The sequence below is a fragment of the Protopterus annectens genome, chromosome 10.part0, assembly GCF_019279795.1.
Source record: "Protopterus annectens isolate FY-2018-M chromosome 10.part0, PAN1.0, whole genome shotgun sequence".
NCBI classification, from domain to species: Eukaryota; Metazoa; Chordata; order Ceratodontiformes; family Protopteridae; genus Protopterus; species Protopterus annectens.
In genome coordinates, this window is record NC_056744.1 from 1165124030 (window position 1) to 1165148479 (window position 24450).

General features: G+C 40.0%; 1 protein-coding gene across 2 annotated transcripts in view; it reads left to right on the plus strand.

Annotated features, from left to right (window-relative positions):
- Nucleotides 1-24450, plus strand: part of NSUN4 (NOP2/Sun RNA methyltransferase 4) — a 561732-nt gene that overhangs the window by 63633 nt on the left and 473649 nt on the right. For both annotated transcript variants that reach the window (XM_044085909.1, XM_044085910.1), the window contains exon 3: nt 15542-15696. In XM_044085909.1, coding sequence (XP_043941844.1) covers nt 15542-15696 — 155 coding nt within the window. The remainder of the gene's footprint in view (nt 1-15541; nt 15697-24450) is intronic.

The following is a 24450-nucleotide window of genomic DNA, read 5'->3' on the forward strand; positions in this document are numbered from 1 at the left end:
GGCGCACAAGGGGCAGAGGACAATCTCAAGGATCGTATAGAGGCAGACAATGGCAATCTCCAACACCAAGAGGTGGCGAAGATAGTTCACAGCAATACAGGAAACAAACCCAATGACTTTCCCCTTTGCATGCCAAGTAAGGCTCAAGAGGCAGCACCCTTAGGAGGAAAGCTGGCATTATTTTAAAAAAATTGGCATATTGTCACAAAAGACAAATGGATCCTGGACATTATAAACAGAGGCTACAGATTTCATTTTCACACTCTTCCAAAAATAAGAGGCATGCCAAACCTGCCACACAATCAAAGGGCAGAGGCTCAAATACAAATTTCAAAGCTCATGGACATGAAAGCTATTCAAGAGGTACCTACTCACCAACAAGGTCAAGGTTTTTATTCCAGACTATTCCTGGTACCAAGGAAGGGAACCGATTGGAGACCCATTTTGGACTTATCCATCCTAAACACATTTCTACTCGTACCAAAATTCAAGATGCTCACCTTACAGCAGCTTCTTCCCATGCTGGGCAAGGAGTCTTGGCTGGTAACATTGGACCTCAAGGAGGCATACCTACATGTCGCAATCAGACAAAGCTGCAGAAGATACCTCAGATTTCTTGCAGGTTCAATCCACTATCAATTCTCTGCACTGCCTTTTGGCTTATCTACTGCGCCCAGAGTATTCACGAAATGCCTGGCATCAGTAATTGCCTACTGCAGACTTCAAGGGATACAAATATACCCTTATTTGGACGACTGCCTGATCCAAGCGGACAGCAAACACATACTTCTGGAACATCTGGCTTATGTAACACGGTTATTGAATTCTCTGGGATACACAGTCAACAAAGAGAAATCCAGGCCAACGCCATCTCAGAAAATAATTTTCCTGGGTGCCAACTTGGACACAAACACCCAGATGGCCTATCTTACACCAGAAAAACAGGGGCAACTAACTCAGTACTTCAAGATACTAGCAAATTGTACCAGGCTAACTGCAAGGAAAATCCTGCAGGCTCTGGGATTCATGGCATCTTGCATTCTTCTAATCCCATGTGCAAAGTTGCATATGAGGAAACTTCAATGGTACCTAAAAAACCTATGGTCTCAACACAGCCACAGTTTGGAAACAATAATACCACTAATTCCATGTTTGCAAAAGGAATTTCTATGTTGGGCTCAAGCATGCCAAACAAACACAGGTCGACCATTCTGCAAGCCTCAAGCAAATCAAGTCATCACAACAGACGCCTCGGACTACGCCTGGGGGGGTGCACACGACAGACCGGTGCATTCAGGGCAAATGGTCCCAAAAGGAAAAGCACCTTCACATCAATCAAAAGGAAATGCTAGCAGTGATAAATGCTATTACAGCTTTCAAGGACCTTCTGCATCCAGGGCAATTATTGATAAGAACAGACAACACCACAGTAATGTGATACATAAACAAACAAGGAGGAACACATTCATACCCCCTGTGCAGGCTGGCCATGTCACTTTGGAACATGGCTCTGCAGTTGCAAATCGAGCTTCAAGCACAGTACTTGCCAGGTATGGAAAACACGCTGGCAGACAATCTAAGCAGAAATATGACAGACCCACACGAATGGAAGTTGCATCCTCAAGTGTTTACAGAGATAATCCAAACGTGGGGAAGGCCAGACATAGATCTCTTTGCCTCCCACAAAAATCATCAATTGACAAAATTCTGCTCAAGGACATTTCATCCAAAGCCTGGAGAGTGGACGCTCTTTCTTTCAGTTGGGCAGCACGGACAGTTTACGCCTTCCCACCACTTCCTCTACTGCCCAAGGTGCTTTTGAAAGCAAGAGCAGACAGACCAAAGATGATACTGATTGCTCCAGACTGGCCAAGACAACACTGGTACCCACTCCTGAGGAGCCTAACGCATTCTCCTCCCTGGACCCTACCTCTAATGCCTCTTCTTCTGACTCAGCACAGATACAAAACTCTTCACAGTCAGCTGAAAACACTCAATCTGGCTGCATGGAAGATTCCTTAACACCGCAACAGACCCTACTCTCCAAGGAGGTGCAGGATGTCATTTTGGAGGCCAGAAGGCCATCTACTAGAAAAGCTTACTCTGCAAAATGGAAACGGTTTTGCGCTTGGAATGAGAAAAAGGGCCAGGATCCTAGAAAACTGAATTTGTCTCAGATATTACAGTATCTAGCTGAGCTGCTGAACAGTGGACTTTCATTCTCCTCCATCAAAATCCATGCCTCAGCCATTTCTGCAGAATACAACACTGATCCACCTTTATTCTCTTACCCACTCTTAAGACAGTTCCTCAGAGGGGCTAAGAATATAAGACCTCCAAGGAAACAACCAATCCCAGCTTGGGATCTTAATTACATTCTAGAAAAATTAACCTTGCCTCCTTTTGAGCCAGCTGCCTCAACAGATTTGCAATATTTGTCCTGGAAAACAGCTTTCCTTCTGGCTATTACCTCAGCTCGTAGGGTCTCGGAACTACAAGCCCTCATGGCTGTGCAGCCCTTTATCATCTTCCATCAGGACAGGGTTTCCCTACGAACCAACCCGTCATTTATGCCTAAGGTAGTATCCAGGGTAGCTTTAAACCAGGCCATACACTTACCTACCTTTTACCCCAAACCTCAAAACAAAGGGGAAAGGCTGCTACATTCCTTAGACATCCATAGACAGCTGCGTTACTATTTGGACAGAACAAAGCCTTTCAGAAAATCAGAACAACTCTTTGTGTCCTATGCTGTAGGAGCTCAAGGGAAGCCAATTTCCAAACAGACAATTTCAAAATGGATAGGCCACTGCATACGTTTTTGTTACTCCTTTCATGGTAAATCTGTACCTGCAGGCATCAGATCCCACTCCACAAGGGCCACAGCTACCTCTGCAGCCTTCCTCAGAGGAGTTCCTACCAAAGACATTTTGGAGGCAGCCACTTGGAGTTCTGTGCATACTTTCACTAAACACTACCACCTACCTTTATACTCCAAAACTAGAGCAGGCTTTGCCACTGCTGTGTTGCAGGGCATTCTAGCTTCTCCCAGTTCCACCTAGTGCCTACCACCCTGTGCGTAGCTTTGGGATTCTACCCATCTGTAATGACTGCAGCTGTATGCACGATGAACATAGTACAGTTTTGTACCTACCATAAATGTAGATGTTCGAGTGCTAATACAGCCTACAGGTTTCCCTCCCTCCTTCCCCTCTTGGTACAGGCCTAGTGGCTAACACCTCCTCATACAACCTGTTTGGGTTATCCTTCTATGGTGTATTTGTTTGCAACTACTGTTTTTTGATTATATTGCATTGCATGATTATATATAAATTATGTATTGCCTTCCTTCTGGGGGCACCTGACATCTGGGGCAAGAAAGACTGAAGAAAATGGCGTCGGCTGTGTCTTATATACCCCTGTCGCACTGACGTCAAGAAAGAAGGCGACAACAACCGACGCCGGACCTAGACTTTGGAATTCGGCCGACCGAGGACCCGCCTGACGGCAGGAGAACCCATCTGTAATGACTGCAGCTGTATTAGCACTCGAACATCTACATTTATGGTAGGTACAAAACTGTACTTTTCTTTTGTGGGGATTTTTCTCATTTAATTAATGGTTGTGACAAAGTACAATGTAACCATTGTGGGGAGAAAGGGCATACTGCAAGAATATGTGTGCCTTAATGTAGGTTGTTTAAAAAAAGGACATTTTTGGGTGGATTGTCAAGAGCAAACAGTGAATAATGAAGAAAAAGGGGAAAGGGGGAATGAAAACATACACGAGGAAGGACAGACAGCAGGAGGCTGGGGGGAAAGGGTGAACTAAGTGAAGAACCTGTAGAAGAAGAAAATAATATGAAGGGGAAATGAGAAGAGTGCATGTAAGACAAGAGCTCAGGAGAAGTGATTAACTAATCATTTTTGAAGTTCTAGGCAATTAAAAATCTTATTCTGAGAATCAGGGATTATTTGTATATAATCTCAATAAAAATATTCAATTTAGAGTATTTTCAGTAAATGTGAACAGTATTATTAACAATATAAGAAGGATAGTGATACTGTAATGCTAAATGAGATGTGGATATTATTCTTTTAGAGGATGTAAGATTCCTGACAAGTGAAAAAGACTGCAAACAGAAACAAAAATTGTGGGGTGGAAATATAATATGGAATTTAGGAAGTGAATGTTGTTCTGGACTGGCTGCATTGTGCAATAAAACAGTGAAAATACTAGATTAACATTGATAAGGATGGGAAGGTCAACTGATGTGAATTGGAGAGAACATGTTTGTAGAATTATAGCATTATATGCCTATCTACTTAGCATGGAAAGAAAGAATCTGTTTAATCAAATTTTAGACTGTGTGATGGTTAACATGAAAATTATAATTGCCGGGGATTTTAATTGAAATTAAGGGGAAATGTAGAAAGAAAGGGAAAGATGTTAAAAATACAGGAAGTAATAAAATGTGGTAAATTAGCTGCTTGGAACAAAAGTAGATGGACTAATGAAAGTGACACTTCGATCTGAAATTAATTATTTTGTGTTATTGGAAGGCTTGGATGTAGCAGATGCTGATGTAGTTGTGATATGTTTTTCAGACCATTTAACAATATGGAATGGAAGAAAGAGAGTATATCAAAATATAAAAGGGGATAAAAAGAATAAATGAGAAATTATGGGATAAAATTAGAAAGTGGAAATATTGCAGTTATGGAAGGATAATATAACCATGATGGTCTTCTGTAAAAAACTGTTCTGAATGGTGGAGTGAGTTTAAAAAAGTATAAAAAATGTTTTTTTTTCAATGGCAGTATAATGTAAGAAAGGAAGTGAAAGTGAAGCATGGGAACATGTTTTAAAGAATAATAAGAGAGAGTATCATGATATGGAAAAATATACATGAAAGAAATAAGGCATTACTGTTTAGGCAGATATTTTATTTACAAAGGAGAAGGGGGGAGGTATCTGCATGTTTGAGTAAAATAGTAAAGGAGGATATTAATATAATGAGGGAAATGAAAAATGTATATGGAAAGGTAAAAGAAATGCAAGATCAAAGTATGAGTATTGTAGTACAGTATGTCAAATATAATAAGTGTAAACGGTAGTAAAATAAGAGAGAATGGAAAGTTTAAAATTTTCCAGAATGCGTTAAGGAGGAATTTGAAAAAGAAATTGCTTAGTGTATTGGATGAAGTAGTTAGGAAAGTAAATGTTGGTTCAGTATCAGGCCCAGATGGTACAGGGTATGGAATGTATAAGAAATTAATGGATTGGCAAAAAGTGTATTTTATAAATGTACTGAATGAATGGTTGAAGGAAGGGTCAGTTTATGAATAGTTTTGTAGTTGGCTATTAATGTTTATATGGAAGGAAGATGAGAAAAATGAAATAAAAATTAGAGACCCATCTCATTAAATAACATTCCGCTGTGGGCCAGTGGTATCGTTGTTGCCTCACAGCAAGAGGTTCTCCCGTTCGATTCTCGGCTGGAGTGCGGAGAGTGCCTTCTGTGTGGAGTCTGCATGTCCTCCCCATGGTTGGGTGGGTGTTCGAAAGACATGCGTAAATGGGCATGCCTTTGTTGAAGGTTGAACGTCGAGTTGGCACCTCAGCGTTCATGAAAATCTACTGCCAATCATTAGCGGACCGGAGTTTGCTGTGGCGACCCCTTACCGGTAAAAGCCAAAAGACAACAACAACATAAAATTTTATGAGAACAATGCAGAGGAGAATGGAAAGAAGGATGAAGGATATTATAGTAGAAAGTATGTATGGAATAAAAAGAAAGGGTTGTCAGGAATTGTTATTGGTTGTGAGAGAAATTGTAGATGATACTGTAAGTAAAAAGGAGGATTTGAAACTAGCAAGGCATTTGATACAGTAGGACATGTTGTGGGATGTTATGGAGAAGTATGGAACAGATAATAGAGTTGAGCGTGTATATCAGCATATCAAAATAATAGCGTGAGAGTGTTAGTCAGTGGGTGGCTGACTAAAGAAATATGCGTGCAGTGTGATATAAGATAAGGATGTCCCATGTGTTGAATATTGTTTGCATTGGTAATGAATGTGGTAGTGAGTGAAGTAGCTTATAAAATGAAAGATGCAAGATATGTGATGCAAAATGAGGTGGCAATTCGAGTAGTTTTGACATATGCAGCTTATATAGTGGTAGTTGATACGAGCAAAATATGGATGACGGAAGGTTTGGTTTGTCTGAATGGATGTTTAAAGGAAATGGGAATGACCTTGAATAAAGATAAAAATAAGGGTTTAGGTGATGTGGTGAAAATTGGGGTGTGTATCTTTTAGTGAAAGAAGTGTCTTTGGTAGGAATAATTTACCCCTGCTAGACTGGAGCCATTTTTATTTAAAAAATAACCCTAATTGTCCCCAAGCTAGGCAACAGATTACATATAAAGTGTCAAAGTCAGACTACGTAATGTCCAGGTAGTTGAAAACGTAAAAAAAAAAAAAAATCAGTGTAGCACACTCCTTGACTGGTCAAGCCACTGACAATCAACACTCATTGTATACAAGTGATTGCTCACAAAGAGACATTCATTTCCCAAACCAGCTAACATTCATGCATAGAAACACAAATATACACAAAACATACTCCTTACTTGGTGAGCAAGCCTTTTTCAAAATATGCATAACCATGTCTGAGATTGCACTTACTGTGGGGCAAGTTTTGCATGGGACAGAGTCAAACACCTGTGTCACACAGCAACCACTTCTATCTCCTTTCAAATAGTATACAACAAACACACCTAGTGAACACTCTAAGAAATATTTTCAGACAGACACCACATCTCCGACCTGTACACGCACACTTCACACTACCCATTACTGAGTGTGCACCAAAACCCCTTTCAGTAAACTCACACTGCAGGGAACTGATCACTCACTCCTGTATACAAATCCCTGCCATAGCAAACTCACATACAGACTTCTACCTATACTCAACACACATCATTGTCCTGGATCACCCAGTTCACACAAGCACACGTGTGCACACACTGCTAACCATACCTTCTCACATGCATTGCAGCCTTCTGATGAGTCAGTATACACTACACTTTTGTCCATTCACTCACACCAGCTAAAACTCCATAAACGCACATACACACATCACTCACTCTAAACCTTAACTGTGCTCACCAAACACACTTACCTGGAAGCACCAAACTCATTGACACCCTTTAAATTGCAAACCTGTCACTCCAATAGACTCTAGAATTATATTATATACTAACAGCCACAGTTACTATATAAGAAAGAACTGGAACCACAGCAATATGTTGCTTAGGCAGGCACTGTCAATGTATATAACAGTAGACAAGTATATAATGTCCAGCAATACTGTGCATTCAACAGGTAGTGATTAGTATGATGTCTTAGGGAGCTACTTAGCCCAGCTTCCTCCTGTGTCTGCCTGTTCATCGGGGGGGGGGGTTGTATTTTGTAATAACTTCCCTAACCCAACCCCCCACTGGCTCTAGCATGAGCATTGCTGAGGTAGAGGTGCATAGTACTGGTTTATGATACTTGAATGCTTGTGTATATGCTTCATCTTCTGGCTTCAGTGCCATGCACTGTTTGATATGTACATACGTATGTTATGAGCCAGCCTGCTGCTGTACCCCTATGATCCCTTCCTGTGTTTGAGTTTAGCACAACAGTGGGGGCAGTCCACCTTCTTTTCCCTGAAGTGAGGAAAACAACAATGGCAAACAGTTTGACATCTGCCTGTTAGTGCCTCCTCCACCCATGTTGTTACTTGATCCTTGGTCATCTGGATAGTTCTAAGGGCTATATCCAGGTGTTCCCCAAAGCCTATGTAATATGTGAAGCTCTGATTAATATGCATGTTGTTTTTTAACTTACTTAAAATAAGCAGTTGAGAAGTATGGAGTAAGAAGAATCACTCATGCACAAAAATAGTGTCAGGAAAAATTAGAAATGTCTGCCTGCTGGATTTATCTAGTTATTAAGTAATTAGATAAATAAACCTAGGGCTATGCCATGTACCCAGATGCTCCTGATGGGATTTTCATTTTTACTGCTGCTTTAAAACAAAGGACCGCAGAGTTTAAAATTTCACAGGTGCAGTGGGGTGAGTTTCTACTAGAGCTACCAAACTAGACTATTGGATTGGTTAATCAGGATAGTAGATCAGTGTGTCTGTCTGAAGAGGTAGCCAGGTCTCTTGTCTGTTTGGATTCCCCTAGTGGCTTAGGCATGGTTTGCACACACAAGTCTACTGAACAAACTTGGTTCTGTGATTATTTTTCCACAGGGCCATGGTTTATATTGACATTTAGTGTGAGACTAGAATTTTGTGGGTGGTAGGAATTCCACTTATTAAAGGCAGTTTTAGATGTGAAGCATTATAGAGGCCTATGTACTCTTTAGTGCATTTGTCAGCAGTATTTGCATTGTTAGTAATAGAGATAAGAAATCTTCACAGTTGCAGACATTCTGAATTGATGGGGTAGTTGTACTTGTAGAAGATGGAAGTGTGGCCAGAAGCCTGCTGTCTGGATTTTAATGCATATTACAGCTGTCACAGAAAGCTTCAGTGTTTGAATTATAGTGTCAGCTGCAGGGCTTGGCTAGGTTACAACAGTCCTATACTTAATTTTTCTGCAGTAATGAAAGCATATTTTTAAACATTTCACTTTACTGAACAGAAGCATGCAAATATGAACAGGTCTCCAGTGTCAGCATGACAGAGGACCACAGACAGTATTAAATAAAAATGCTTAAACAAGCTTACCAAACTTATGTAATTTGGTTTAATGCAGAGCCCCACTTTAACTTTTTTCAGCTGCTGCATCCAACCTCTGACTTTTGAAATGAAGTAAGTTATAGGAACATTCTGGGAGGGGATGCTTTTCACCTAAAATCTTCTAAATTCCTTTATTTAATTTAATTGTATTTATTTAGTTGTCATTGTTTTGTTGCACACCACTGCTAGACAAGACAATATCCTCTATCCTTTGTCTTGAGAATATGACTTTAAAGACCTAATCACACTTGCAGTTGTGTCTGCGGTTTATTTCATGGAACATGTTCTGACTCACTGCTGCAGTAGTACTGACTACTAGGATTTCTACCACAGGTGGCCAATATATTTGACTGTATTTCCAGAATTTAGTACCTCCTCCTCTAGGTCAGATGGATGCCCACCTCTGAGACATGCCAATACGTTCTAGTATAAAATGGTTATCTTCACTCACCATCTTCATTTCTTTCTTGCCACAGTACGAGTGGCATGCTGAATCACTTCTTCATTTTTGTTAGTCCAGTGTTTTCAGACTACTTTTTCCTCCTGATTTTGATCACATTGTTTTGCACCGTGTAAAGGGGGAGTCAGGCAATATTGTTTTGGGGGTGTATGTTTACTAAGAAAAATCTAATAAATGGTCATGTGAGTGCCAGATTTACAAGCATTGCCATAAGTGATCTCTCTGCCCAATCCTAGCATCACTGTTTCTTACATCTCAAAGAATTTAGTTACAAGACTTGGGAGAATGGAGCATTCCTTTCAGGACTGTCCAGTAAAGAAGAGGCTTGAAATCTAGTCCTATACTGCCATCATATAATCTGATAGTTTATTACAAGTAACTGATGTTCCTATAAGAAAACAAAGAAATGTCTTACGGAAAAGGAGGAAAGTGACACCGAGAACTCCATCTTAGATCCTGATGTCCTTAGGTGGCTATAGACTGTGGGGTCTGATGAGGTGCCTTCATATCCTCTGCCCAGTTGACTGAATTACCTGAGGCCTCCAGCACTGCTTCTTTTGAGGCCACCATGCATTTTAAGGAAGGCGTATAATCCTGAGTCAAAGGCTTTCACGAGGAAGTCAGCCCAGACAAGCATTTGAGGTTTTGTTGTGACAGCAGGGGAAGATGGTACTCCTTATGCACTAGATAAAGAAGGCATTCCTAGAAGGAAGGTAGAGGTTTGAGTTACCTGTCCATGGACCCACTGCATCCATGTGGCAACCCCAGTAAAGTGGTCCCAGTAGTCCAAACACAGGGCATTTGCTCATTCAAGAACTGCAGTTATCTAGGCCTAAGTTAACAGGCAGACTCTTGCATTCTCTATTTCTTGGCTTATCTTCAGGAATGGGTCTCTCTGGTTTAGGGTTCTTACAATTCTTACATAGCACACAGATAGCTTTAGACAAACTGGCAATGAGAGAATGAGGGATTCCCTCTCCTGTAGGGACTTAAACTTCTCAGACAATATGGAAGAAGACCTAGCTTATGCTTCCCTGATGTCCTGTTCTTTAGGGTTTGATATAGATACTGAAGACACCACATCTTCTGCATCTGTCACAGAGGAAGTCTCATTTGACAAGTTGTTCTACAAAATGAAAGAACACTTCAAATGAGATGATGATTTTTCTTATGCCCAGAAGTGCTGTTTCAAGTTCCTGGGCTTTAATGCCCCCAAACCTGAGGCAATACCTCCAGTCTGAAAGGAAGCAGACTCCCAAACCCGTACCCCAGAAAAGCATAATAGGTTGTATAAGGTCTAGGTTTCCCCACAAATTATTATACAAGAACCCTACAACTCATTCAATTAAAAGGCTCCATCCTGTAATAATTCTTCTCACTGATTGGGATGGCCACCTTGACCTTTGTGGCACTTAATCGTCAGATACGTATGACCAAGTACTAGGATGAGGGGAAATAAGGAAGTTGCTTGATGAAGACCTGATGGCAAAACTTTCAGAATTCACCCAGACTGTTGATCAGATGCATATAAGTGCAGAGTTATCTGCATATTAAATTAGTGATATTTAACTGGAGAAAGTATGAAGTTTGTTGTTGAAAATATTAAAGATGAGGGGGGGCCAAATATGAAGCCTTGATGATTGCCTGTGATGCTGGCTAGATATGGAAAGAGAGAGCCTTGTCATTTTATGGATTACTTCTTATCAGATACCTGGCTATTGGACCAGTTTAGAGTAGGGGTTGATGGACCAAAAATTGAGAGTTGTAGGATTTTAGTGTGTGAGATGGTATCGGGGGCTTTAGAGAGGTCTAAGAATACAGATGAAACAAATTTGTTGGAGTCACTTGCTTTGTTTTTAGTATCTTTGTCTGCAGTATCTATGAAGAACAGTAGTGCAGAGGTTGTAATATGTTTGGGCTGGAAGCCATGTTGGATAGAGGTTAGGAGCTGGTTGTTAAACAGATGGTGGAATAATTTTGTGAATATATTTTTCTAGGCGTTTGGAGAGAGGGGGCAGTATTGCAGTGGGTCATAAATTAGATACATTTGTTGAGTTACCATGTTTGTGAAGGGGAATGATATAAGATGTTTTCCATATGGGAAGTCATAAGCTTTGATTTATAGAGCTGTTGATTAGGATATTTACTAGTATGCTATAGGCTCAGCTTCTGTTTTAAGGTATTCTGGTGAAAGGTTCTTAGCTGAGGCAGAGCAGTGTTTGAGTTTGAGTTGTAGCTTTTTTATTACAGAAGTAGGGGCAGGATGTACAGTGAAGAAATTATGAGTAGTAATTATAGGATGTTTGGATTCTGGTTGGACCAAGGAATATGCAATTATTATACTGGTAGTAGTGGTGATGGTAGGTGGGAGTTGGGGAATGTTTGGGTGGAAAGGATAATTTGGGTTGGTATTTTTGATTAAGGAGTCAGTGGTGGTTGTCTTTCGCCTTTTTCCCGGTTAGGGGTCACCACAGCGGAACTCCAGTCCGCTAACGATTGGCAGTAGATTTTCACGAGCGCCGAGGTGCCAGCTTGATGTTCAACCTTCAATGAAAGCACGCCCATTTACGCATGTCTTTCGAACGCCCACCCAACCGCGGGGAGGACATGCAGACTCCACACAGAAGGCACTCCTCGCACTCCAGCCATGCATCGAACGGGAGACCCCTCTTGCTGTGAGGCAACAACGCTACCGCTGCACCACCGTGGATGGTTAAGGAGTCAGTACTTTCAGTAAATTAAATATTGAACTTTTGTTGCCATTTGAAGGGAGGACAGTCTGAGGATAAACTTGTTCCTTTTAAGATCTAGGAGTTTAGTGCAGAGTTAATAGAAGACCAAGTTTGGATTAGTTTGTGGTTGGATTGTATATTAGTATAAAATAGTTTCTTATACTTTATAAACCTGTTTTTTACTTGGTGGAGGAGATAATGAAATTTTTGAAGGTAAATTTTTAGTTTTGTTTTTCTACCATTCTTTGCTTGCTGTCTTTCCACTGAACATAAAATTTCTTCTGCTCTGTTTGGAATGCCAGAGAGAATGATTATTTGGCCAAATGATAAAATATTCCCTATGGCATTGGCCAAATGATATCCTTTTCTCAACAGCCATTCAGACAGGTCATCACGTGCCTGACAGACCTGTTTGGGAAGGGCCTGTCCTCTTCCTCATCAATGTATCCCTTTCTGGCATTGCAATTTGCCTTCTTGCAAATCCAGTCTTTCAGCTTATTACACTTGGAAACCATTCCATAACAAGGTCCTGCACTTAAAATATTGGTGCCACCACTTTGGGATCTTAGGTTTGTGTTAGAAAAGCTAACAATTCCATCACTTAATTGTAGCATCTTAGTGACATTTGAACCATGGTCCTGGAAAACCTTATTTTTAGTTGAATTTCTTGTCATCCATCTCTGACTCTGCTTTATTGGAAAGTCTGCATATCCGCAAGTCAAATGGTATGCAGGTTACTCGCTCTAAAGACCTTAACCTGGTATGTAACATTAATAGAACCTGGTGGAGGGACAGGTTTGTCTTCCAGAGATTACCAGACCTTTGGAACAGACTCCCACTTCATGTCAAACAGAGCACCTCATTGGCCCTCTTTAAATGCAATCTGGATGATTGGATGGGTAACTGTAAATTCACCCTAGGGGTTCTACCTGTATCCCTTTTGGACACAGGCATTAGGTGCTGCTCGTGGAAATACGGGTATAACTTGGCTAAGCTTGTAAGGGCGCTAGGGCCATTAGCCTAGTAACTTCCTATGATCCATGTCTCAAATGCATAATAAGGTGGTTATGATCAGTGATATGCTTATAATCCTCTATGTTATGTATTTTTGCATAAGCAAGGAAAACAAACAGGATGCTGCAGCTGTGTTGTGGCACAGTATATATAATTATGCAGCACAGAGCTGATGCCACACAATGACAGGGTTCTTACTGCCCAGTTTTGCTTTCTCTTCTCCTATGACCTTTGAGCTTGTTAACTCATATTTTCTTGCATGGTTGCTACTAGCCTTGTAATGACTACTGTCTGTAGACAAATCTCTTCTTTTCAGGTGAGATTTGAATTTGTTAGGTATGTAGTTGAACTAGACCATTGTAGACCAGTTTTACCACTACCCAGACCAAAAGGGTAAACGTAAAATGCCAGTGCTTATAGACAATGCAGCAAAGTCCAATATCATGTTTTAGTATGTATGCATGTTTCATTTTATGTATTATATAATTTTATATGTGTAAGTGATATTTATACATAGAAAGTTCAGAATAGCCAGTCCAACTAGCATATTTTTAGAATGCAGGACCAAACAGACTACCTGAAGAAAATGCATGCAGACATGGGGAAAAAACAACAGATTCCACACCTGCAGTGACCAGAAGTCCAGATTCAGCTCAAGACCCTGAAACTGCATTTAAAAATTATTACCAGTAGGTCCCCATGCTTCCTAGCTTTTGGGTGTCCAATGTAAGGACACTTCCAGCTTAGTGAAAGTCACAGATTATCAAGTTCCAAACATATGGTGGACAGGATTCCTTGCGTTCCATCAGATTTTATTTTATTTCTGTTTAACTGGATGATTGGGCTGGTACCATTTTCAGCCATTTCTTGGGCCAAAAGGCAAAATGCAACAGTTGTATACAGAAAATAAGTAATTTCAAAAATACATGTACAGAAGTGTCATTTTCAAAACAATGCAAGGAAATGGAGAAATCAAGTTGAAAGTACAATCAGTCCTAGTATAGACAGTTGATCTAGTTAGTCTAAGTATATTATACAGTAAAAATGTTATATACATTCTCAGTAAAACAAAGGTAAGTATAACACAGTTTTTGTGATTACATTAGATCAAAAATGAATCAGTGTATGTTTCATTGATTTATGTTTTGTGGAAAGCAGTACATGCATGTTAGGATGAGATCAGTCATCAATACGGTTAAAGAGCTTTTCTTTGATCTTGGAGTTATTTAGAGTCATCAGGATGTGGGGGATTGGTTTCAGTTCTGGTGAAAGTTTTTTTCATTGAGTTGATACTAATTATTTGGTAGTATTTTTTTTTTAATGGTGCGTAGTATCCTTATTGTTTTATGTGTGCAGAATGAACAGACACTGGCGTATTTCACATATGTGGCATACATACCTCTTCTTTGGCTTCACTTTGAAACCTGTTTTCTGCAAAGTGAGTTGAGTGGTGATTTCTTTGGAAACTGTTAGGATTTCATCCACAGTTACTTTGTCCACATTTCCCCATAACAGTCGAAGCCAGAATTCCAGTGCCCACTTTTCCCCTTAACAGTGCAGAATACTTCAGTTTTCCTCTGGCAACTCTGTGCTCTTATTGGTTCCCTGCATCCTGTCTTTCCTGTGATATTTGGATCACTGATGAAACCTAAGCCAGTATTGGCATGACACCATGTTTTTTGCCACTGGACCTTCATTAAGTGCACAGTTTTCAATTTTCTTAGGTTCACAAGCATATGTATGCTTTTGTTATGTCTCCAGAGGAATTGAAAGGTAAATGGTTGGTTTCATATGTCCTTAGTCTTCAAACTAACATTTTTCTCCTCTGTGTTTACTTTTTGTAATATATTTTGTGACTTATAAAACAATCTTTGATTTTTTAGAGTTGTATAGAGTTTTTAAATGTTGTTTGTAGTGCTAAAGTAATTTGTTCATTTATTGATTTACATTTGTTTACTGGGAAAGTCCACTGGGCCATGAAGCACCCATTTTCAGTGGAGGCCCGGGGAGAAAAGCTCCAATGTTAAAACAAAAAAAAACAATCTAATGATATAAAATACAGATTTACAAAGTATAAAAATATAAACAGCAAAAAGCAAAGAAACAAACAAAAGTATGTATACAGATTTGCAAAGAGTAGTGGTATAATAAAAAATAAATAGAAAAAATCCAAAGTAACCATAGGCGCAGGTTAAGAATTAGAAAAAATACCCCAAAGTCAGATAGACAAATGGTACAAATATTTGTACATTTAGTAAATAAATTGTGTGAAATAGACATAAGAGCAGAGGGAATACAGATTTTCAGAGGCAGATTAGAGTAGAGACAGGGTGAAAGAGGTTAGTAGCAGGAGGGAAACGGGTTATTCTATAAACCACTCTAGTCTAAAAAGTCTATAAACTTTCTATTCTGGTCACTTTAATGATGCTAATTGTGCCTGCCTTATTGCAATACTTCTGTTTCATTTTGATTTGAAAGTATTTTTAAGGTACATGAAAATAACATTATGTCAACATGTTGTGATCCTAGGCCAGATAGTTCGGGACTTCTGAGATACTACCTGATGGATGCATCTTCAATCCTGCCTGTCCTGGCCCTTAATGTTCAGCCAGGTCATGTGGTACTTGATCTTTGTGCTGCACCTGGTGGAAAGACACTTGCTCTTCTTCAGACAGAGTGCTGCAGTAAGTATATTTACTTTCATCATGGGAGCTGTTTTTGACATTTCATTTTGTTATTAACATTTTTATTCTTGCATTTGGAATTGTTCTTCATGATAAAACTGTAATATGTGCAATTTTAGAACATATAGAAGGTAACAGCCATTTCTCTTCATAAACTGGGTGAGGATTCAAGCTGCAGTTTAACAAATGGACTTCTCTACTCAGATGTATTGTCATTTGTCCTATTTTTCTTTTTCTGCAGTTAGCAATCTGTCTGCATAATGATAATGGTCCCATACAGAATGGTATTGCTTGTCTTATGCTGTTTTCCTCTGGGAACATTTGGTATATGCCCTGTATAATTACAGTATTACTCTTTACCATCTTTATTGCTTGCTGTGCTGAAATCTTTATTATCTTGACTGTCTTTTCCATTTTTCATGCTTACCAGCAATATACTCACTGTAATTAAACTCATTCATTCCCTCTCTGTGAGGCAAGAGCCAGTCATTGTGTGGCTGTCATCTAAGTAGCCATGAAGGGTTTTTTCCTTCATATTCTGGCTCAAACTATTCTCCCAGCAGGTGCCGTTCATGCTTGCATGCAGTAAGACCTGCTGTTGTATCTTCTGTGAATGTGCACATTCCTACACATGCCTGATGTGACTATCATGTCGATGCATTTTGGCAGAGATAAACACATCTCTGGGACATATGTTGTATGATGAACACCTCTGTAATGTCATTTGATGCTTGGAAAGCAATGCGCTGGACCGCTCTGCTTCACCTAATGATGTATAAGTAGGTACTGGTCTCTAACTGCCACCATCACTTTTTGGCTAATTGATCCTGAATCATCAGGGTTACAGTCAAATCTTCATCCTTCAACGCCACTGAACTGACTTGTACATTGGTTATGGTGGCCTTATTTCTAGTCATTAAGGAACAGATGAAAGAGTTATTTTTCATACTGTGAAAAAATCTTTTTATGTAATACTTTTGAGTTATTTATAGGTGATAATGTCCACACTTGTTAAACTGGCATTTAATCTTTTAAGATTTTAATTTATGGGATTTATTTCTTTTTTCATTTGGAACACTGCATGATATCAATAAAGATCTACTGCAAACACCTGAGTCCTAGATGCATGAAGAGCACTCCCTCAAAGTCAGGGAATCAAGTGTGTGGTAACTTGGCACAAGCTGCTGCTCGTACTTGAACATGAATTTGAGTTCAGGCAAGGTGTCAGCCATGCTGACAGAGTGCATCTGCTGCACCTTACCCAAACACTTATTCAAGTTTGAGCAAAGTAATTGCTGTATCCATGGGTAGGAAGTGGTAGGGGGTAGGGGTGTAGCATAGGGTTTCAGGCAACAGTTGGGAGTGGATGTTTAGGCTTGGGGAACGAGAGGGGAGTTTTAGGGTTAGGGAGCAGCAGGAGAGTTTAAGGTTTAGGGAGTGGGAAAGTAATTTAGGATTAGTGAGGAGGAGTGGATATTTAGGTTTAGGAAGTGATTGGGGATTTTAAATTTGGAAAGGGAGTGTAGTTTTAGGGAGTGAGATGTCAGGTCAGAGTTAGGTATCAGATGAGCATTTTATCATTAAAGTTAGGGCTCTGATAGGGCTGTATAGTTCATTAGAGTTGAGTAGTGGGAGGGCTAGGTAATTAAGATCAGGAAAGCTGGAGTTAGGGCATTTGCTGTTTAGAGCAATTAGCAGCGAGCAAATTTGTCACATGCTGCTAGTACATAAGCACATGTAGTAGACCCTATTAATAAATGTGAATAGTTTCCAGATTTAACAAAGTTACTGAAATAGGGAGACTAAAATTCCTTAATACTTTTCTGTTATAGAAAAAAAGAATAAAGCTAAATGAAGTTGAAAAAGGCAAGAAAAGAGCCTACAAGTATTTTAAGGAGGTTCTTTAGAATGTTTTAGTTGCTTAAGGAAAATGAGAAACAGAGGAGAAAGAAAAGGAGAGAATAAATAAAAAATAAATAATTTGCCTTCTGGTAGAAATGTAACTACATCCCGTGTACAGAAACACACCTTGAGTGTTGGTTTCTGTGAATAAAATGGAAGTCTTCATCACAGGCAGAATTTTTGTTTACTTTTGTTGTGACGAAGAAGCACTGCAAATACTGATTTCTGAAGAGAAAAGTATATCCTTGTCACAGAATAAAGTATTATTTTCTGTGGAGAAAAAAAAAGAGTTGCCTTTACCACTTTCAAGCTTTAAGTAGAAAGTCTGTACAGGGGATGCTACTTCACAAAAAGAGCATTGATTCACAGTTTTTTTCTTCCAGAATTAAAACATATTTTAATATCTTGTTTAAAATCAACGGAGTCAGCTAAAACCTCTGGCACAGCCTTCTAGGTTAAAGGATTGTTAATGCAATTGTAGTTTAAAGTGGGTGACAGTATTTCCTGAGTAGCCAGTCAGACCTTAATTAGCACTTATTGGATAGCCTGCCCGGTGTACCTCTGCTAGAGACAGAAGTGCATATTTTGTAGCCCATGTAATTCTAAAGGGTATATGTAGTCTGTCCAGGTAGGTCAATGTACCACTTTAATCCTAACTAATCCCATTAGTAAATACATTGCTCCATTTTGTAGTTTCAAACAAGCCACTTGAAATAATAAAACAACATTGATTCATTACTAGAAATTTTATAGGGTTGGAAAACTTGAATTACTCAGAAAGTCTTTGGGAACTGTAGTCTGCTTAAAAGTTAGAGGTGACCTTTGCCTGCTCTCCAAGGTAGTTTCTATGCTGGGTCTCCTTAAAGCCTTTGCCTGGAAAGTTGTACTGGGGAGCTAACACCTGCTTTTGGGAATACAATACTAAAAACAGGTATAACATGAAATAAATTGTCACCCTTTCAGTATTTTAGAACAAATTAATCTTATTGTCAGAACAAGTCATTTGCTAAACTACTTTCAAAAATAATCTTAATTTATGTAATAGATGTAGAAAAATCAACATGGGTTGCAGTAGTTAACCTGCTTGAATGTTGTTAGGTTACATTTTCAAGCTTTCACTCTGTCAATTGGTGGGGATGCCCAGATCTCTGCTGTCTGGTTTCCAAGTGTCAGTTTCAGAAATGAATGTCCTGTTTGCAATTCATTTTGTAAAATGCGTTTTGCTGCCATGCCTGCCAACCATTAGTCCCAACCCTAAGTTAGACTTGATTCATTCATTCTGTGTTCATCAGGGCCCTTTTGATGGATGAGAAAGCCTCATCCATGATTCACATCTTTTTATGATACCGACAAAGATCAGACTGAGGATACTAGTGTTAGACCTGTTAAATCTAAACAATTTCTTGCTAACAAAACAGTTCTGCATGCTGTACTTGAGGAAAAGTATAACTTCCATGTGTCTGACTTTGTTTAGTAGGGGGTGAAGCCTTGGTTATGATCCAGACAACCTTAGTATCTCCAAATTTAGTAAAGCTCAAAGAGAACAGATTATGGTGGTTTGGGCACATGTGCAGAAAAGCAAAAGACAGTCTGGTGAAGAAGATTTGGGACAGACAGAAAGAAAGTAAGAGGAAATGAAGGTGTCCAGCAAAGAGATGGATAGATTATACAGACAAAACAAAAGGATGAAAAACGAGGCAACTGATAAAGTAAAATCCAATCCAATTTATTTAGCGCTTTTGTCCCTGGTAGAAGGACTTCTTCAGAATACATAAAAACCATATAACCCAGCATCATCACATTATTAGCATTTAATTGAACAATTGGTATCGCTCCTTAAAGGAACATGCACAAATTCTCTTTACTTAATAAATAATACTTGAACACATGCCAAAAACAAATCACTCAAAAAAAAATGTTACCATAAAATTCATAATGTTAAAGCTGCTTTCAGTCTTAAAACAGAGCTAATTGAAATACTTTCATTTAAACCAGGATAGGTAGTGGCTTTTGTTCGAGGCTGCCACTGCAGCTCTTTGTACTCAAGGTAGTCATCTGTAGGTCCACCTCTCTGCTCCCCTTCCACTTGATCAATAATTATAAATTTAAAAGAATGACCATTGAACTTTGGGACATGTACAGAAAGTGCATTATTCAAATCTTTCTTCACAGTGTCAGTTACACTGGTAAATTCTAGTTTTAAGACAATTCTTGTTTTTCCCAATATAAAAACAAGTACAATGTTGGCATAAAGCTAAGTGAACAGTACTTCTAGTATTGAGATTGAGCTTCCTATGAAGCCTTATAATGCCAAAATGCCCTAATTCAACTTAATTTCCTTCTAATATAAACTTGCACTGTGTATAACGTCATATTTTTTTCATTACCCCAACCTGTTCAGAGATTTTGGCTTTTTCAAACAAATTTTTTATACAAACATCCTTCTTATATACAATAAGTGGATTAGTTCCTACTATATTGGTATAATCTAGGTCTGTATCAAAGACCTTCCAGTTTTTATATATCACTTTTTTAATATCTGCAAAGGTCTGCAGCAGTCAGGCATGAGCATTGGAGAAGGTAGGAGTACAACATTAAATTGAGAGAGATGGCGACAGTTAACACAACACCCCAACGCTATGTAGTAAATGGTAAAAAAGGGAGTTGATTTAGGTGATGATAATGAACTTCAGTTTGAGTAGATGCTTGGGAACTGAAGGGGATGGGTGGGAAGAAGGAGATGATCTAACTTCCTGCAGTGCTGATACCTACTGGTGGGGGGAGAGAGGTGTATGTTATGCAGTGTATGGCCATGGACATGTGCTCTGCTCTTCCAAGCCATGTTCATTATCCTTTATGACATGTGGGGAAAGTGCACACTCCCAGAGGAAAGAATTGTCAAGCCCTTGTGTATGAGAGTGTTAGTGTCAGCTACTAGAAGAGCGTTAGAGTTTATAACAAAACCCCAATATCTACCTTGATGACTGTTCCCACAATCAGTTGTTGCCTCATGGAAGAATAAATGGACTAGTGCATCAGTGTGGGGTTGAGGGTTGGCAGGCAGCAGGTAGAAATATATACAAAGAAAGGAAGAAAAAAAAAGTGGGACTTCTGTAAAATGGCAACATTGGATAGTCTTCGTAGTTAGTGTTGCAGTACTTGTCCTTGGGATTTCCTGCTATGCAGAAGCCTGTGACTGGCTTGAGTTCAAGAGTTTTACTGTCATCCCTAGCCAACGGATGCTCAATGATGGATGTCTAGATGTCAGGGTAATTAACTGATCTGCTAACTGCTTAAATCATTCTTTAGAGCCTCCAGGCTGATTTTCTGCTGTTTTAAACATTTTATTCAGTGTCTCACTGCTATTTTTCTGCTGTGTTAAATATTCTGTAATATTTCCTGCTGAAGCTAGGGCAGCTAGTAGCTGTAGCATAGTCCAGATCCAGGCTGCTGCTTCTGGAACTGTTTGTAGTGGTTTGTTTGTTCTGAGCATGTTTTCCAGGCCATCCTGGATTGGAAGGGGCCTATCTCACTTTTGTGAGAGAATAGTATTTGTTTGCCACCTAACTAGTAGAGGGAGGCCGGTCTAGGGCTCGGAATAAGCATCCTTATTGGTCCTTTTGAATTTTTTTCCCAAGTTTTAGCTTCTGGTATTTTGGCCCTGCATCTGAGCAGGTTTCTGCTTGTTTGTGTGTCTTGCAACACCACACACTACCTTGCAGTTGTGCTTTAAAGCCGGACAGTTAAATTCAACAAATTTTCTCTTAAAACCCAGGCAGAAATATCCATTCGCCAAGCTCCTCTGTGATTGTTTCTAAAAAAAACACCCCTAGTGACAACAGTCTTCAACTACCCCTGTTTCTCCTGTTGACCATGTTGACTGGGTCTCTTGATGCAGTGCAGCAATTGCCTTATGTACACAGATAACCCTCTACTAATAACACAGTCTAGTACAGAGTGCGAGAGATGTATTTACACCAAGACTCTAGAATCCATGCTCTGTCTCACTCAAAACAGTAACATGGAGAAGGTTGTCAAGTCACACACCACTACATAGTCACATAGTACCACTACTCATACACATACTACGCATCATACATGTAAATCCACATACTCGGAGGTTCTCTCGAAAAACTTACTGCAACACCAGAGACCTCCAAAACACAAGTCTGCTGCAGCTAACACTGTCTCCACAGCATCCATGACATATAGCAACACCAGTGTTTCATCCACCAGGCCGGTAAGGCATAACACTTAAAAACTAAGTTTTTTTGTCATTGGAGACTCAGTAGTGAGGCACACGGGTGTCCCACTCACCAGGTTGGACAAGGAGAAAGTCACGGTGAGCTGCTTGTCTGGTGCCAGGATTCGCAAATTCACACATGTACTCAGGTCTCTCAGCCACAAGTACCGTTGTGACTCTGTCATAGTTCATGTTGATGTGAATAACATGAGATGTATCTCACTGGACTATATGAAGAGAGACATGGTCGAGCTGTCTGAGTATGTGTCCCAGGCAGGTATGTCCCTAGCCTTGAGCAACATATTACCCTCACCTAGAATGATGCCACAGTATAAACAAAAAATGATTGATTTCAGTAATTGACTTAGTTTTAGGTGTCATTCCAAGGGATTCAGTTCCTGTCTGCCTGGGATGCCATGGTCGACAAACCTCGCTGCTTTGCCAGAGAGAGTTTGCACTTGGCACCCCTAGCCTTTTGGCTGCTATCCTTTTTTAGGCAAGGTCACGAAAACAACATTACTGACGTGAAATTAACCAATCAGAATAAAATAAGGGTCATACTGCTAAATGCTAGGAGCTTAAACCAAAAACTGCACTCCCTGGAAGCACTTCTGTCACTAGAAGATGTAGATGTCTGTGCAGTCACAGAAACCTGGCTGAAGGCCTCAGAGAGTACCCCGGCCATGCAAAGCTTTTCAATGCCTTCCACACCCTTAGACTGCAAAATGAACATATGAAAACCAAAGGAGCCAGTGTTTCAATCTGTATTAGAGATAAATTCACCTCACTTCTGGTTAGACTGGGCAACTCCATGGAGTTACTCCAGGTCCAGGTTACTGTGGGAAAGACCCCCATTCAAGTCCTAGCCGGTTATAATCCCCCTTCATTTTTATATTTATTAAAAATAAAATAAAAATAAAAAATAAGACCCCCATTCAAGTCCTAGCTGGTTATAATCCCCCTTCATGGGTCACAACACCTGTGAAGCCCACTTAACCTAACTTAAGACCATCCAAATTTTACTGAATACACTGGTTATGGGGAATTTCAATTATCCCACCATCAACTGGGTAACCTACTCTAGCCCAAACTCACTAGCACAAAAGTTCCTTGATTTTGTGAATTCAAATGCCCTGGAGAAAATTGCCTATACCCTGATGAGAGGAACAAACATTCATAAAGGGTGAAATCAAACTAAAAAACTTCACCAAGGTAAACTATACCCTCCTAGGTGAAGATATAAATGCATTCCAAGCCCCACCCCAAGCTGAAAGTGGTAACTACGTCGAAGCTTACACTAAAGCCCTGTACAATCACTTGCATAAGTGTATAAACTCAGCTGTACCAGATAGAATCAAAACCAGAGCCCCAGGTAAAATCAAACTGCCCTGGTGGACTTCCAGCATCAACAGACTCCACAATAAACACAAAAAGTTGTTGTCCAAGAAACAAAGGCAAGGACCAAACAGTGGAACAGCACCCTTCTCAGCCTTAACAGTCAAATAAGACAACTTGTCAAATTCTCCAAGATCTCCTTTGAGAGAAACCTAGCAAGTACTGCTAAGGATAAGCATATGCCTTTTACAGCTATGTAAGTAACCTAAAGGGTAGGACCCAAACATGCGCAGAACTGGTTGCCAATGATATCACACACACACACACACACACACACACACACACACACACACACACACACACACACACACACACACACACACACACACACACACACACTGATCCCACAAAGGTAACAAACCTGCTAGCAGAGATTTGGTGAAAATGTCACTTCCTTATCCCCTCCTAACCTACAACATAGCCTCCCTCAAACTTCCCTCCACCTTGCAGATCTGAAGAGCAGGTCCTCAAAGCCCTGTCCAAGGCAAAGAACACAGCCTCTACTGGACCAGATGACCTCTCAGGCTGTCTTCTAAACAGGCTAAAATATGAACTAACATCACCACTAAGTACCATTTTCAATCATAACCTAACCACAGGCTTTGCTCCTGCAAAAAGGAGAACAGCTACAATTATTCCCCTCCACAAAGGTGGCCTAGCAACAGACCTGGGGAATTAAAGACCCATAAGCTTGACCAGCCTCATCTGTAAGGCCATGGAATGTATCATTATGGACATCATAAATAAAGATGTAGGTAACCTCCAAACTCTGGATCCTACCCAGTTTGGCTTGTGAAGAGCAGATCCTGCCTGTTAAATCTGTTGGATTTCTTTGAAGGTGTGACCAAGGCTATTGATGAGGGCTAATCTGTGCACACAGCATACCTCGACTTGGCAAAGGCTTTTGACACAATCCCACATTCAGGCATTACCGATAAACTTAGCAAACTGAATGAAAACCCCTTTGTTGTAAGATGGGTTGCCGTCTGGCTCACAAACTGAACATACACTGTCAAATTGGGTGACTCCACATCAACCAGCAGACCTGTTACCAGTGGGGTGCCACAGGGGTCAGTGCTGGGCCCCCTACTGTTTGGTTTATACTTGTCAGAAGTTCAGGAGAAAACTAAAGTGGTGTGACTGACCAGGTTTACAGACTGCTGCAAACTAGGTGCAATCGTTGAATCCCCAGATGATGTCATTATACTCCAGGA